Source organism: Dinoponera quadriceps, unplaced genomic scaffold (genome assembly GCF_001313825.1).
Source record: "Dinoponera quadriceps isolate SergipeBrazil2010 unplaced genomic scaffold, ASM131382v1 scaffold657, whole genome shotgun sequence".
Taxonomy (NCBI): Eukaryota; Metazoa; Arthropoda; class Insecta; order Hymenoptera; family Formicidae; genus Dinoponera; species Dinoponera quadriceps.
Genome location: NW_014554751.1, coordinates 173536 through 190028, shown reverse-complemented (window position 1 = coordinate 190028; position 16493 = coordinate 173536). Strand labels below are relative to the sequence as shown.

Sequence of the window (16493 nt, the reverse complement as noted above, 5' to 3'; positions counted from 1 at the left end):
CATTTCTTAGTTACTAAAAGGACCAAACGGTCATTTTTTACTGCAAATAGAAATACTTAATATTTCACTAAACATTAACATATACATTTGTTAAAAAAATAAAGATTAATTAAATAATGGGGAGGAGAATAGAATATTTTTTCAATTAAGAAAAACCTGAAACACTGTTATAGTCATTCTTCACTTTGAAGAAGTGAAATAAAATGTTCACAAAATGTCGAACGCGGCACTAATTCGGAAGCCAAATAAATATTATATTTGATAAATATTCTATACGTAATTGATAAGTATTCTATATAGTGAGTAAAAGGTATAATAAGAATGTGTAATAAAAATATAATATGAGTAAAATATAGACAATTAGAATAAAATATTTGTTATTATTGATTTTATTATTTATATTTCAAAAATATATTTTAAAATATTAAATAATAATATCAATAGATAAATTTTTCCCGATACAAAGAATCAAGTTGAAAGCAATTGTGTCACTCGGTTACAATCAGCCACTGTGTTTGCAAGTCAATTAAACATCGTCAGCAACATGCGGACTTTGCCAATCGTAGAATATTTGAATCGTGCATTAGTTAATTGTTGCACATTAGTCAATTACAAAACAGTTGTTTTATTAAACCTGCTCCACGTAATATGGCAAATGTAGGCGAAATGTTGGCAATTATATTGATCGCATATATGTTGAGCGAATATAATATACGTGATAATACAACATACGTAATATAACATAACATAATATATATAACTTATATGGTCAATATAATTGTCAACGTTCGCCTACATTTGTTACATCGTAGCATAAAGGGCTTCATGCTTTCTATTAAACAATGTACCTGAATCTCCTCCGTAAATCTTTTCGGTGAAATATTACGTATTTAACAGCAGGCGGTTATTTTTAACCACTTGATACGTGTACGTAATCATATGAATTTCTTCAAAATAAAAGAAATAATTAGTGAAAAATCATAAAATTTTAGAATCCTATCTTTTATGCAAGAAATAGAATATTAATTTAAAACATAGAAAAAGTAAAAAATGATCACTCGGTACTTTTGGTATTAAACATATCAAGAACTCTTCTAAAACTATAACATTAAGTGATATAACGAAAAAATAAATGAGGGCAAAAGCACGAGTCTTATAGTGTTATAAAAACAATAACAAAGTGTTGAAAGTGATAAATAAGGCTCTTTATACAATAAAATTTTTATAATTTTCTTTTTTTCCATTGATAAGAATTCGAATAGGACGAAACGTCTGAACACTATGACTGTAATATAATAAAATTCTATTAAATTATTTCGGGAACATTATTTATTACTTTCAACACTTTATCGGTGTTTTTATGGCAACATAAGACTCATGCTTTTACCCTCATCGGTCCATTTCCTCTTTCATTGATTGTATAATTAAGGGCTTAGAAGAATCTACATTTATTTAAATAGTTTAAATGATTTCCTTTGGAGGTTGCTGTGTCGCGGGAAATTAGTATTTTCAAAGTGTCATTTTTTAAATTAATTTTGACTGAAACTATTGTTGTAACCTATTAGAAGCTGCAGAACTATACGTGCGCAAATAGAACTTGCGTCAAATGTTACGGTGTTAAAAGATGAGGTGCTAACTTCGCGCCGGCATGCACCTACTACTCGCATCTATCCTGCTCTCGCGTCGCCACTGTTCTGGTTTCGATTAAGTTCCGGACTTTGAGCAGGGTCAGGGTTGAACGCAGAGACGTACATGTCTAGAATAAATTTCAGCTCCTACGTGGTGGTAGAGATCCCTCCCTCTCGCCACGATGCACTTATTTCCGAAATGGCTCGTTGAGCCCATTGCGACTCGAATGGACTTTCAAATAGAATCGCGGGGTATTCCGGGAATTTCTATTGAAAAATGGAAATCAAGTAATAGTGTCGAGCGTTGCAAATAATATCCTAAGTTGCGACAAAAAATATTTTCGATTCCGCTATGATGAAGATACCATCAAAATAAAAAGTGGAGACGGAGTCAAATTGCGCAATGAACGGCGTCTCTGCAAGCATAAAATGTGAAATGCGGAATGCGTGCTTTTTCGCAGACCTCATTTAACCCTTTGCACTCGAGGGCTCCGGAGCGGAGCCATTTAAAATTTGTCTTCAAACTCTTCAAACTCAAATGCAAATAGCAAGAGCGGAATATCTTATACACAATAGTTTTTACGATTTGTTTTTGTCCTTATGTTATGAACTGAAAGTTATTTGCATTGTCTCCATAGCGGAGCCCTCGAGTTTGAAGACAAATTTTAAATGGCTCCGCTCCGAAGCCCTCGAGTGCAAAGGGTTAATATGTATTCGCGCGTTAATTCTTGTTTGGATCTTTTTCTCGAATGTATTGAGCAGAGGTCATTCTTTTAATTGCATTCTGTAATCTCGTTTCTATCGTATGATATATCTTCTCTTTGCGCAATTGCGATACTTGTGCTCTCGTTAGTGCACAATTTTTTTTTCATCACACACAGCGCGATTCGATTTCACATTGCGCCTGTGTAACGCCTGATCCTCAAGAAACGCGAGTTCGTTTCGCTCACAGTCCGAAGATATTATATTTTGCCGGCCAGCTTTTGTTCAAATTGGCCACCATTCTATCCGAACGCAGACTTCTTCGAGAAATTTCGTCGTTATGCGGATCACGCATCACGCCTCGTGCGACGATGCATTCGTATTTAGGCAAGAGAGCCGGACGCTTCGGGGTTTCGCAAATTGTTATTTCAGGGCCGCGCAAATCGACTGTCGTTCGTAAACATGGTAACAGTTTATTTATAGCAAACAAGTAATGACAACGAATAACAGGAGCGGAAGCTGTATGTACAAGGGTCACAGGCGCTTTGATTAAAGCGGATGCACCAAATCCAAATACAGTTTCGTAAATAGCAACCGAAATATAGAGAAATAGCGATTGAACCATATATCTAGGGTTCTTTCAAAGCTGGATAAAATAGTATCCGGATGACGAGTGTACTTTTCAAGCGCTCGCACAAGATTATATTTCCACTTTAAACTTTTTAAAATAACATTTAACGTGATATTCTCGGCTGCAAATATTTCGTTAAATTGAAGCATCTAACGCGCTTGTCGAAATATTTACCTGGATATTTTACACGTTGCTTATTAATTTTGTATTTAACCTCAGTTGTTCGACGTCGCTGCACATTCGTCGTGCCAAAATATATAAATTGGAATTGAGTACAACAGAATCACAAATAAATATTAGTAATAGTTTCAATTAAAACGTTCCCACCGCCGACCCCCGCCCCTGTCACGTTGCATGGCAAAGTGAATGAAAGGAGCTTTTGTCTTTTTTTCGACTCGCCTTCCCCGTTTCTCATCCTTTTACTCACAAAGCTTTAATTGTGTTCGCACGACCTCGGCCGAGTATATACATATATCGCACGGAGGTTTCATTTTGGTAAAATTATCTTGGGTGATTTTGAAGATCGTTTCATTTTAACCCTTTCAGAGTTTTCTGAGTTATTAAAGCAGCAGGCACCGTTATTTAACACACTAGTATTTCAAGAACTACAAAGAAACACGTTTCACACTCAAACATCCGTGGCTGGAAGATCGATCCGGTTATCAACGGACGAGTAACGCGTTGTTCGTCAAACGGGTCTATTACCCCAAATGTCCCCCCCCCTCCTCCTCGCATAGAACCCGCTTTATGTCCTCACGGTACATAAATCACAGGAACCGCGAACACCGTGCACGTTGCGGTCGCCACGAGATTTTACATTGTTAATTAAGTCCGGTGCCTATACGCGGTCACGCGGCGACCTGTGATTTATGCGCTACCAGCACAAATATATTGGAATCTGCACGTCCGGTCGTACTCAGAGCGTGAAAGCACAGATGCGGAGAGGCGACTACCGTATAACGTGAATTAAGCAAAGCGTAGTGAAGCATCAGTTGTGCACCCTTCTCTTTCTATCTACCGGTATTTCGCACAGAGGGAAGCCGTAAAAAAATATGATGGAGAGACACATTATTTTTACGTTGAAGAATTTTCCCACTCGCAATAGATTTACTTTATAGAGATCGAAATACGAGAAAATAGAAATTAATGCGATACCCATGTTCGTGCACGCACGCAAAATGGACACCATGTGGACCAATGTGATCCATGACTCTCTCTTTCTCTCTCTCTCTCTCTCTCTCTCTCTCTCTATCTATCTATCTATCTCTATCTCCATCTCTCTCCCTCTATCTATCTCTATCTCTATCTCTCAGTGTATGCTCGTTGCGACAGCACAAAAACCGCGTAAGTACGGATGTTTTTGTACATGAGCGAGTGATGTACCGCGGCTAAATCGCCGCGACGTAAAACTCACGACCGCGCGATAATGGTTTAGCATAGAAATGGCGCGAAATAAGCCGATGCTTGAATTTCGAGTGCTGATCGTACCGTCCTAATGGACGTTGGCGCCATATGGAAATCAACGGCACCTGATTTTTTCGCCGGGACGAGCGCGTACACGTCCAACGTGTCCGTCCCCGTTCGCCGTGTCAGATTGGCTCGTCGAATTGATTACCCGCGCGATATCGTAAGCGATTTATGGACACGTTTCTTTTCTGTCTCGTACATTTCACCGGTCGATAATTTATACGGCGATTACGAAGTTTTACCCCTCGCTGCCCCTTAATACGGCGCCCTTTAGGACACTTGATTAATAGCAGTGTCTCGAAAAAACCACACTCAAAACGTCGAAGATGTTTGCATTTTGTCAAACTCGTAACGTCATGTGCGGCAGTTGTGTGAGATACTAGGAAGAGAGAGAGAGAAAGAGAGGGAGAGAATGTAATTAATATATTTTATACTTTCCGCGCGCCCTTTTGCACGAGGCGCTCCCCTTAATTACGTCCACCTTTTACACCGGTTTCATCGTTGGTTAACTTTAATTTTAATTTAACTGGCCGCTTTTCCTTCTAGGACCTGCGTTAGAAAGAGAGAGGAAAAGGAAGAAGGAGAACCAATTAAGGCAAGATTTAACTGACGTTGGTTGGTAAACCGTAAATTTCTTATTTTCCATAATTTCCCTTCGATAATATTCCGCGATTTAATAACGACACGAAAGGATCGTAAGTCTGGTAAAACATAGAGGTCGAGCGAGAATAAAAATGACTTTCATTTCGATTCTAGCAGTGACGTTAATTAAAAATCAAAGTAAACCGTACAATTACAATAGCTTCGCGAGAAATTTACCGATTTTTCCAGTTGTGCATTTTAAAGAAAACATGTCAGCGGATTCCTATTCGATATCGAAATTTGCGAGAACACGCCCAAGCTTCCGACGGATCGTTTTATGAGATATGCAGTATCGAGCTAAAAATCGACTGTCGTTTCTCTCCCGTACATCGGGTAATCTGGTTAGAAACAAGATGATCGAACGGTTATCGGACGCGCGCGAGAACGCTACTACTACTTCCGACATTACGGACAAATCAATTCTCCGTCGAACGTTCCCGCCGCTGCTGGCGCGTACACGAACCGGAGAAAAGAGAATGAATATCGACGACGAACCCATAGTACGGAAATTGCACGACGAAAATGGAAGCTGACGAACGAACGACGGCGATAACGCGTGTACTGAAGACTACTCACGAGAGCGATGAGAGAGAAAGAGAGAGAAGGAGATGAAATTTTTTTGCGAGTTATTCGAATGTGAGAGATGTAACGGTGCGAGTAGGCGCATGAATTTCATTTTCCGCCTTGCGACCTTTCGGTTTATACATGTCGAGGCACACGTATATATTATATACTATATAAGCGCGCACGCGAAGGAGAAAGAGAGAGAGAGAGAGAGAACCAAGACGGAGTTCGATAAACTGTAATACTTTTTTATGTGCACGTTGTTTGCACATATTCGCAGCAATTGGACAGTCGACTGAAAGTCTGGAAATAATGAATATATCGATTCTGGGGTGTACGCGTATGACAATTTTTTCAGTATGAAGAAACAGCTTTCAGTTCAGCCAAATCACAAAAATCGTTTAAAAAATCCCCTGTTGAATTTTTCCCGACGGATAAACAATTACCGGATCTGATGCCGGAAAAATGATCAAATGCTTCCGGAAATTAGCATATATTTCTCCAGAGGATTTTTGGTCGCATACCGAGCGAAACCGCACAAAAAGCTTACAGTGTAAATCAGTGTAAAATGAGTATATGCAATTATATGCAGCTGACGTGAAAACAATGTAATCGCATGAAATCCGATATACTAGAACATTGTCACGGCCGTTGTATGTTGCGCATTTGCATATGTCCGCATTAATTAGAGAGCCGAGTATTATCCAGGAATAATATGAGGAAATACATCGAACGCTCGCGACTAACGCGGACAAATTTTTGAAGCGAAAAATACGCAAAATGGTTAAATTCGAAAAAATTTTGATAACGTATGTTGAAAATTCTGCAACATCTATTCTTCTTTTTCTCTCTCTCTCTTTCTTTTTCTCTATCGCTCTCTTTCACCTTTCCTCAATGTAACGAAACTAACTGACATTTTCAACCGCAACGCCTGATACTGCCACGAAATTTGCGGAAATCAAAGGGAGATCAATACGATTCTGCCTCCGGGTGGAAGCCGGAAAAACTGACGACTACCGAAGATCTACCACGACATGGCGCAACACTCTTATCGGCTCAGAAGGGCTTCAATCAAAAGGGTGATCGCGACGCAAAATGAAATAGGTCATTTTGCGTTTAAGACTCCACTCGGAGAACTAAGACTCTATTGCTGAAAGAGCGACGAAGACGCGAGTTTCTAGCTCGACTAGAGGATCGCGAGGTAAAATCGTGTCGCTCTTTTCTTCTTCCCATCCCCTATAAACCCGATTTCCTCTCTCTTTCATCCACCTCCTTTCCGTCTCTTTTTTTCTCTTTAGTCCCTGTCAATCTGCCTCTCTCTCTCTCTCTCTCTCTCTTTTCTCCCCCTCGCTCGCTCGCTCGCTCACGTTGCCTCTCGTTTCCGATACTTCCCTCGTATCCTTTCGATCCCTCACGGGTATACATCTCCGGTGGATTTTATCTCTCGTCGTGGGAGAAGGCGACGGATAGGTACAACCGCAAATGTGCCATTGTGGCCATCGTATCTTTCGAATGTCAACGACGCGCGACATGACAAGTGACCGAATTGGACGGCGAATACCTGGTTATTCAAAAAATACAATCATCGAGCGAAATTATTCGCGAACGTCTCCAGTTTAAATGGCCTAGACGAAAAAAAGTTCGCGTTACCGTGCGCGCGAATAAATTGGGTGAAAAAAAAATAAAGCGCGTGCATTGTTTTTTTCCTGCCTTTTCAATGGCTCGGTTCCGTTAGCGTGAGCGATTTCGACGATCGAATCGGCGATTATAACAAGATCGATACACCGAACGCGGATTACGCGTGGAAAGCAGGATGCTGCCCGCTTCCGGAAACAGGCGTTTGCACTTAGGTCTCTCGCGGTTCTTCCGTCCTTTCAGCATCGTTATTGTCTCGTCACGTTCTGCGTCGTATATACACACGTCACTCACGAAAGCCATCGCGAATTACCGTAGACATATTCAGCAGCCGCATTAACATATGTGACCGAATTCGCCCGCACAAAGAGAGAGAGAGAGGGGGGGGAGGAAGGGAGGGGGATTGAAGGCATCTTCACGTTGTCGTCGTATTGGACGATTGCAACAGGAGCATATATACGTGCCTTTGATGTTCCGCGTTGACATTTAGCGCATACCGTAGGCGAACGCACGAACGAATGCTTCGAGTTCGCATCCGCCCACCAATAAGCGACAAGTTGCAAGTATTTGTAACGCAATATCGAATTCCTGTGCATCTACGGATACGAATGTGGATTACTTCAAAACATCGTAGCGATAAGTTAACAATTTGAGTCTTTTTTTTGTTTAATTCGCGTGCTGCGAGAAGAGAGTGTAATCGTCAGAAATTTGCATTGTACGGATCGCGCAAATTATACGATAAGTGCCGGGTTGTACATCTCTTTCGATCGCAACTGTAACGTCCGTTTTCGAGTGACGTGTTAACGAATGCATTCCATCATGGTCGTACACGGTTCAAAATTGCACCCATGAAACGTCCAAATAACTTGGGATATGCTGACCGCGGGATAAACCGCTAGCAAATTCTATCATGCCATGTTAAAGTATTAGTTGAAATTACATCGAGCGTTATTTATTCAAGCTATTACTCAAGGTGTTACCGTTAAAATAGAAGAGGCTAATCTCTCAGCCGACGGTCGTCAACGAGGAATTTTTTTAATGCGGCTCAAACCGAATTTCAAATTCGCATCGAACGAAAGAAGAAACGCTCGCGTCGCTCGAATCGAAAACCAAATCCGATCGATCGTCCTAACGACATAACAGAGTATTACTCAGCGTTTTACTGGACGGATACTACTGTTCAATATTCCCGCATTATGGAATTAGTGTACACGTGTTTGGTCAGCGGTTTACCTCTCGATGCTCAACGCTCTCACGAGAAAGATCAACATGAGCGCTTAATACGTCCGGCAAATTCGGCAAATTCCACGAGAGAGCGCTTGTCTTAATTAAAGAGCAATATCGAGGATCTGGCACTGTCAGCATCCGTTATTATCCAACCCCTGATATTCGCGTTTTTCATCGACCGAGCTATTCGAGCAAGTTCGTTCGTTTGGAAGAAGGGATCGAGAGGGAAGTCGTTCACGCACAGATTCGACATGCTATCGACGAGAGTAAGAGGGAGAATGAAGCAGGGAGTGATAGATGAAGAATGTCATTAAAAACGTATTTGCTTATCTCATAGATGCGATACGGACGTGGGCGACCCCGCGCGGGTTTCTTATGATTTTACAATTTTTCTCTCTAACGCTGATAGAAGTTCTACATTCGCAATACCCGATCCCAAGTTATATCTGTTTAATAACATCTGCTTAATCTGTTTGATAAATTGCACTGGTCGTGCGCAAAATGAGAATTTCTCTGTCAGAGTTACCGCAAAAAGACACCGCCAAATGACACTACACGATCCTCTCGCAGCATTATTTTTATTTTCAGTATAATGAAATTTCTGATGGTGTCAACGCCCGTCTTTCTCTCGCCCTTGATTATTCAGAACACGGAAAACAACACAATTAATAATAATTAAATGGTATCCCGTCGGAACAATATTCGCTGATTCGTACTAATAAACTCAATCTTGCGCGCCGAAATTCCCCAACGGTTAAGCCCTCAGCTGTTCGCCGGTATAATGCCTGAAGGCAAAGCAGCGGTTATGCCGGGTGCATCCTTTGACTAGCTACCTATGAAGTACCAACGGCTATATTCGGAGCTGCATTCAACATCTCAGTGTTCTCATGTTCCAACAGCTAACGACAGAAAACGGAGATAACGCGTCATGCTTCTATATACTTCGCTTAGATGCGCTCGACGATGTAACGAAGGTGACGCTTTGTGCGAATTCGAAATTTCGGGCCGGAACGCGCTTTCTGCGAGACGCGACGCCTCGGGCGACACCGTCGTTGCACTTTTTTGTTAAACGACCAACAGACTTCTGCAATACCTCATGATCGAGCGCGACACGCGCAATGTGCCAACCGCGAAATGATGAAAGGCACTCTGCTCTCATTTAAGCGCGCTAACAAAACAAATGGCACGCGAGGCACAATTTATGGCGAATGAATTACGTTCGTATACACACGGATACAGATAAATCCGCTAATTAATGCCGCGCGCCGTTAATCGCGATTGGTTCATTCCCAACAAAAGATAGGAAATATAGAATAGGTCTGTGGCTCGAAACGTGTCGATTAGTATCGATTACACTTGTGTGTCCATTGGCAACACGATCCCGACGCCGTGAAATCGTACGAGGCGATAACGAAATCTAATTCTGCCGCGTGCTGCATAATGAATGGCAGCTAACGATTAACGGGCAACGATTGCTGCCGTCTATCTGTTGGACTATCTGCTCCCCGAGAACGCAGTTCGCCAGTTTCCTCGGCGATATATAATTAAACATCGATGTGTATTTACGTATTACTCGCGACGTGCGAACGATAATTGATTACTTTTATGATCTCTCGCCGATAATTAATTGATGCGGTGATCACAATTAATTATTAATCAGGTATTTATTAGGTATGCAGCGGGCAACATGCAGCGTTCTACAGCCGAACCTCTCCTGTATACTATCCGTCAATCCTCGTTTGCATGTAACAGAAGCGTACGTATAGAGGATCTATTTTATTAAGCCGCATCACGCGCATCATTCTCAGCGATGAGTTTAGTCCGCGAGAAAGTGGTGAAACGAGCTCCTGTGTTATAAGGTTAACAGAAAATCTTGGAAAGCAGGCGCGAGAAAAGTGGAAAAAAAATTTAATGCGAGACCACGCTGGCAAATTAGTCACATGTCTATGTGTTTTATCCAGTGGAAATTAGTAGTAGCCAATATCCGCATATCCCGCAAACGGTGTGCAAATGTTTTGGGTCAGCGGTTTGCCTCTCGTTGAATCGCAATTGAAGCGACATACGCCCGCATTACGAGCCGTGTGAAAGTGTGTGCGCGCCGACATGATGACGCCGACAAATTTAATGGAAAAATACAGAAACATTTGTATCGGCGAATTTTTCATTACCGTTCGCCGGATTGTATTTCATGAATTGACTAGTGACTAGTTCCTACAAACATACCATGTTTTTGACGCGGCGCACGAACCCCAGGCTTTAATTTTCAAAACTTGCATCAGCTATTGTAAAACGCGAACGTGAGTGAAATTTTACGAACGGATCTGCGAAAGAGGTCAATTAATCTCCCTCACGAAAAAGCTACAATGTCGAATTGGGGAACATGTCGCGATTAAAATATAAAATATATATTAAATATGAAAAATATATAATCGAGCTCTATATTTTTTATTTGCTATAATTCTTATAAGTGACGGCAATTTTACTTTAATCGAAAACCTAATAATGAACAATCGCTCGAACTTCTTCCACGCCTAAAAAGTTCTCCCTTTTATGATACACACCCTTTCTGCAATTCAATTCGAAGGGTTCGAACAGAAATTTGTCAAAGGCGGCATAGCGTGAAAGTTTAATAATAGAAGCTCTCCGCAATTCATTAAAATTGAAAAGCCGGGTAACTTTTAATGAGGAGAAAACCATCGCGCGGAATTTCAGTATGTACAAGATTGTGATGGTATTAATATAAGTTAACGGATACTGAACTCGTTATTAAATTAATATCTTATCCTTGAGCTACCGTTTCAATCACTCGTCTGTTACTTTGTGTATCGATTATGTATTATATATAAAGCCAATAGCAATACCGTATTATACGGTTGAGTGAAAGCACTTTGCGAATATCGCTTCCACCGAAATTACTACAGCGGAAAACGCAGATGCGAGAAATCACGCAAACGATCTAATTGGCTCTTCGCACGTTATTTTATCATGAATCAATTATAACAGTAATGTGATGTGCCGCGCCATGCATAGGAAAAGAGGAAGAGAAAGGAAGACGCTAAATTTCTCTTCGTTTTTCTGCCTGCTTTCCATACCTGATCGCTTTTCTCTGTGTTCCTCTCCTCCCTCTTTCTCTCTCTCTCTGTCTACTGAGTATTAACCTGGTAGCCTACTTTTCGACGCCAACAGCCCGAAGGCTTTCGAAAATAATTCGCACAGCCGTTTCGACGCGGCCGCTTTGGCGAGAGGCGCCAAAAGATAACGTTGATAAACGCCATAAAAGAATTTTGCCACGTCTGGTCACAACGGACATCTCGGGAAAATTATCACACGAAGACCACAAAGGCGAAACTTACGACGATTCAACGAGAGATTTTCCTCGAATAAACAAGTTAAGAGTGAAACTTTATTCTCTATTTTATTGTCCGTCGTTTCAGATAAAAATATTTAACACTTGTGACAACACATGTGACATCACAATTGTTATATGGAGAAGGTCCAGGTGATGTTTTTTTTTTTCAGGTGACTACCGTGAACACTAGAAAGTGAATATACGTTTTACGCGTGTGTACTTCACACATACAAACACACATATGATCGGTCCTTCCTCCTCTTAAAATCATTTGCGTGAAAAAGATTACGTGGTGGAATTATCTCACATTGTAATTTTGTTTGATTTTGACTTCGGCTCAATAGATTTCATCGGATCCTCTCTATGCGTTAAAGCCGAGAGCACGGGACGAGAGCAGAATCGAGTAAACCTGCGCACGTGTCCTCGGATTAATGTACGGCACACAAACATACACAAAACAAACGAAAACAGAAAATTATATTCAATTTGCTCACAACCTCGGCAGCGTTGCCGGAGCCCTCCCTCATGCCATCCCTGTCCGTGTGTCCTCCTGAAAAGATAAAATGCGTTTGATTATCGATGGAAGTACCACCTAATTTAACAGAACTCGCCGTAGCGTAAATATTTAATCTCATCGAATTGCATTTTTGGCCGATTAATTGAGATTCTTTCGCTTGGCGACTCTTCATTCTTTCTACAATGTACACCTGTTCAAAACTTGTAACGCTTTACTGAACCCACGGGCTTCTCGTGACTGTTTTTGAACCTGCGCGAAATTCGAACCGGTTTAACGTCGAGGAGGCACGGCTCGACGAGGACTCTGAACTCGACTCCGACTCTAAACTTCGTACATCAATGTATCCACGATACGTCAACGTGTGCTGTGCAAATCGGCGGATTGACGTTGCCATTTCGGTATGAGTCGGTACGACGCTTGTCGAGGCTATAATTTCACGCGTCACGCTTCAGCATAGTTACGCAACACAAAAACGCAGTACCAACGGCAATAAAAACGAGATTTTGCTTGTCCTTCCTCAAAGACACCGCGCGCAATTTTATTCTAAGCGCTACGTCAAAATTGTCCGAGTGTAAAACGATTCATCAACTCGGTACGTTGACTGTCTGGCGTAAAACATACCAATATTACGTTCCCCAGTTTCGATTAAACTGGTATTAATTTAACAGTGCAAAAACAACAAATGATAATTAGTTATGTACACAGCACAATTATACGTGACGTAAATATGTGACTACATCTAATTGTTTTGCGAACTGACTCCGGACAGACTCGAAACAAACTCCAGTCCCGACTCCAAGACGCCGCTTTTGATACACGACGTGAATCTCGGATTTGAACTTTAGAACTTATACTTGACTCCAAAGTGGCTCCACGCCAGTCCGGGAGAGCGGCTCTTCGGTGAATTCGCATCTTTAACTCGCGTTTTAAGCTCACGAACGAACGAACGAACGAAAATCGCAATGTTGGATATGTATGTTTCTCTCGACTGTGCCATGTTTGCGCGTTTTACATATAAAACGCTAGGACTTTGCGCATAAAAAAAGAATGATGGTGCAGAAGAAGCTATTGTGGAAAAGCGCGGGGAAAATGCAGCTGCGAAGAGAAAAAAGCCGTTAACCGCACGGTACTCCTAGTCGCGCGCTCCGCGCAAATATTCCGCATTTGGTCAAATCACCGGCAATAAGCGACAATCGGAAGAGCTGCTGATTGGAATTGCGAAACGATCGATTCCGCGGGCATAGAAATTTTTCCACCGGCTCCTTTTCCCGCGGATCACGCACAACGTCGGAAACGCGGAACAATTTCGTACGTTTCCTACAGCATCTATCAAATGCAAACGCAGCTAATAGAGACGAATGGATTCAGCCGGCCGAGATGCTAAGTCCCGTATGTTTTACGTTGCACTTTCCCCGAGCCCTTTTTGCCTTGCAAGTCGCTTTCTGCATAAAATGGAATAAGTCTGTAAAATTCAGGCTTTGTGCGTGGAACTGCGAGGAGAGCAGGAGGAAATTAGACGAAACGCAAAACGGGGACTCGAGAGCGGAATTGTGTGTTCCGCTACTACACCGCTTTCTCGCGAAAGTACGTTAACCGGAGAGCGTACCGGTGGCGAAATCGTCCGAATCGGCGATTCCCGGAGCATCGCGGATCACTATTGTAGCGCGTAAAATATCAACGCTCTATTATTGTTGTGAATTCCGAGTGCTGTCAAACACGTCGTTTCTTGCCGCGTATAAGAAACGTCAAACGCCGAGCGCTAAGCGTCCACAAACATTTATTTCGCGAGTAAATAAGACGGCGCGTGTTCAACAACAGCGATATTTGGCAATTACCGGTATAGTAGTCCCGATATAGTATATGAATTTATTCACGATTAAGCTGACGATTAAGCTCGTTATCGCGGCTAATCGATATTTAAATTCCAGCTCAAATTCGAAACGGAATTACATCGGTTTCGTCTCGTGTCTCGCTGCGGCCTGAACTCACCTTTTTTACGAATTGGCAAAATCTTGGCGATCCTCGAGGCGCCCGCGTAATCCAGATCTTGATCGAGGACTGACCCCGTCGATACGATATTCCGTTTTCCTCGCTCCGGCACCGTAACCGATCCTTACCGCTCTCCTTTTCCCGAGAGAAGGCTCTTTCTCTTTTTTTTTCTCTCTCTCTTTCTCTCTCTCTCTCTCCCCGGGTGTACGCCGATCCTAACCTCGCATTGCACACTGACACACACACTGACGATACACGACTCACCGAACACCGACGCGGGCGGAAATTCTCGCCGATTTCCACAACTTTGATGTACTCTTCTGTGGATTTCGGCACTTCCTCGCACAATCACTTACGCGCGACAGGCGAAAATCGTAAAATGCGGCATCGATCACGATCAATCCGACCTCTCTCGCCCGAGTTTGTGCCGCCTTCCGAAACTGCAGCGCTGTGGAGAACATCAAATCGGTAATCCAGGAACATACGACCGCATACTGTCAACCGGAACTCATTCCGGAATCGCGACGAATTTCAGTTTTCGATGTTACGCCGACTCGGAAAAACGTACGTCGCGTTGGTCATTGTCGTAGCGACCCACACTTTCGCGACGCTGAAAAAATCGCGGCAGCACCGCTGTGGTAAAGTTAGACGGAAGGGAATTCCGTCGAGGTTACAGCGAATTCGAAACGAAATTACGCGACGTTGTTCGATTCGCGTCGACGAACAAAGAAGCAAGCTCGCGTACTCTCTTCTCGCTTTCGGCACGTCCGTACGCGCGCGACTCTCCGCTCGCTCGCGCTCCTGCGCGCGCACGCGACAGAGAGAGAGGTTTTTGCTCCGAGATCGCGTACCTGTCACTGGTGAATTCGAACTTTCCACTAGGCTCGTACGCGCATTCGCGCGAGCGTTCGCGCACGTCCGGCGACGCCGAAAGGACGCCTCTCGCTCGCATAATCGTCGACCAGTCGCACGCGTATCGCCGCGATAACTTTACGGCTGTTCCGTTGCTCGGGATGGGACGTGTCAGGAAGGATGGCTTCTTTCTCAAAATCGTCCACACGGAGGCACGCCGTAGCGGCTACGGAGGGTTTTCTCCTGCAGTTATAACGGGAGAGACGAGAGAAGGAAAGACGGGGCGAAAGAGAAGAGGGGCAACACGGCCTCGGAGAAAGAGAGACAGAGCGCAGTACGAGGGGGACGACTTTTCAAAAATACCACGCACCGACCAATCGCGATACACGCATATGCGTACGACGATACCGAACAGCGAAAAGAGGACGGAAGAGAAGAATCGGAGCCGTTGCGTGCGCGCGCGAGCGTCTTGCTCCGATACATATATGTGCGTACGCACAGTAGCACACACACACGCGCGCGCATGCACACACACACCGACTCACGTGCGCGGTACACGTCGAGCTGAATGTCAAAGGCGCTGGCGCGCTCGCGCACGTACAAACACAACGCGCGAGCGCGCGCGCGCACACGCGATCGTGTCACCGCTGCCGCGTCTCTCGAGTTCTCGCTCGCGTTCGCGCACTACGACACAGCCACAACCACCGCCGATCCGGAATTGTCGCTGGTGCGCGCGCGCGCGCGCGCACCCTTTCAGATCTCGTCGATTTCCGAATTACGCGATCGACACGCGTCACCGGCGAAGAGCGTAACGTATCTTCGGGAGCTTCGAGCGATGACGTCCGGCCTAAAGTTGACGCGAGCGAGCGATCGACCAACCGACCGACCGGCCGAGGTAACTTAAACTGAACGCCAGCGCGCCTACGGTAAACGAGATTAAACCTTCGTGCCGGCGTAGCCACGGCATCGGCCAATCAACGCGCGGCTTTACGCCGGTCATCCAATCGACGTCCTAACCTGGCGAACAGTTGTTCCAGGTGCAGCCAGTAAGGCGCCATTGCGTTGGCACGTTACCTGCTTGGAGCGAGAAGAAAGAAAGGGGGGAGAGTGTGCGAGACGACGATAAGAAACTTGTGAGAGGGGAAGCGGGAGCGAGAGAGAAAGAGAAAGAGTGCGTTTGGAGAACGGCCGAATTACAGTTGACTCGAAAGAGAGAATCGTGTCGAGTATGGCGTTTGTTCAGGCGATTTCTTCGTGATGAAGGCGCCGTTTGCGCCGAAAATATCCGTC

The 16493-nt window shown here is 43.6% G+C and overlaps 1 protein-coding gene across 1 annotated transcript in view; it reads right to left on the bottom strand.

The window, feature by feature from the left end:
* The window catches only part of LOC106741265 (myb-like protein AA), a 72751-nt gene extending 59681 nt beyond the window's left edge, over nucleotides 1-13070 (bottom strand). The window contains exons 1-2 of the mRNA XM_014613067.1: nucleotides 12984-13070; nucleotides 12343-12395 (exon numbers count right to left, since the gene is read on the bottom strand). Coding sequence (XP_014468553.1) covers nucleotides 12343-12372 — 30 coding nt within the window. The 5' untranslated portion in view covers nucleotides 12373-12395; nucleotides 12984-13070. The remainder of the gene's footprint in view (nucleotides 1-12342; nucleotides 12396-12983) is intronic.
* Nucleotides 13071-16493: the final 3423 nt, after the last annotated feature.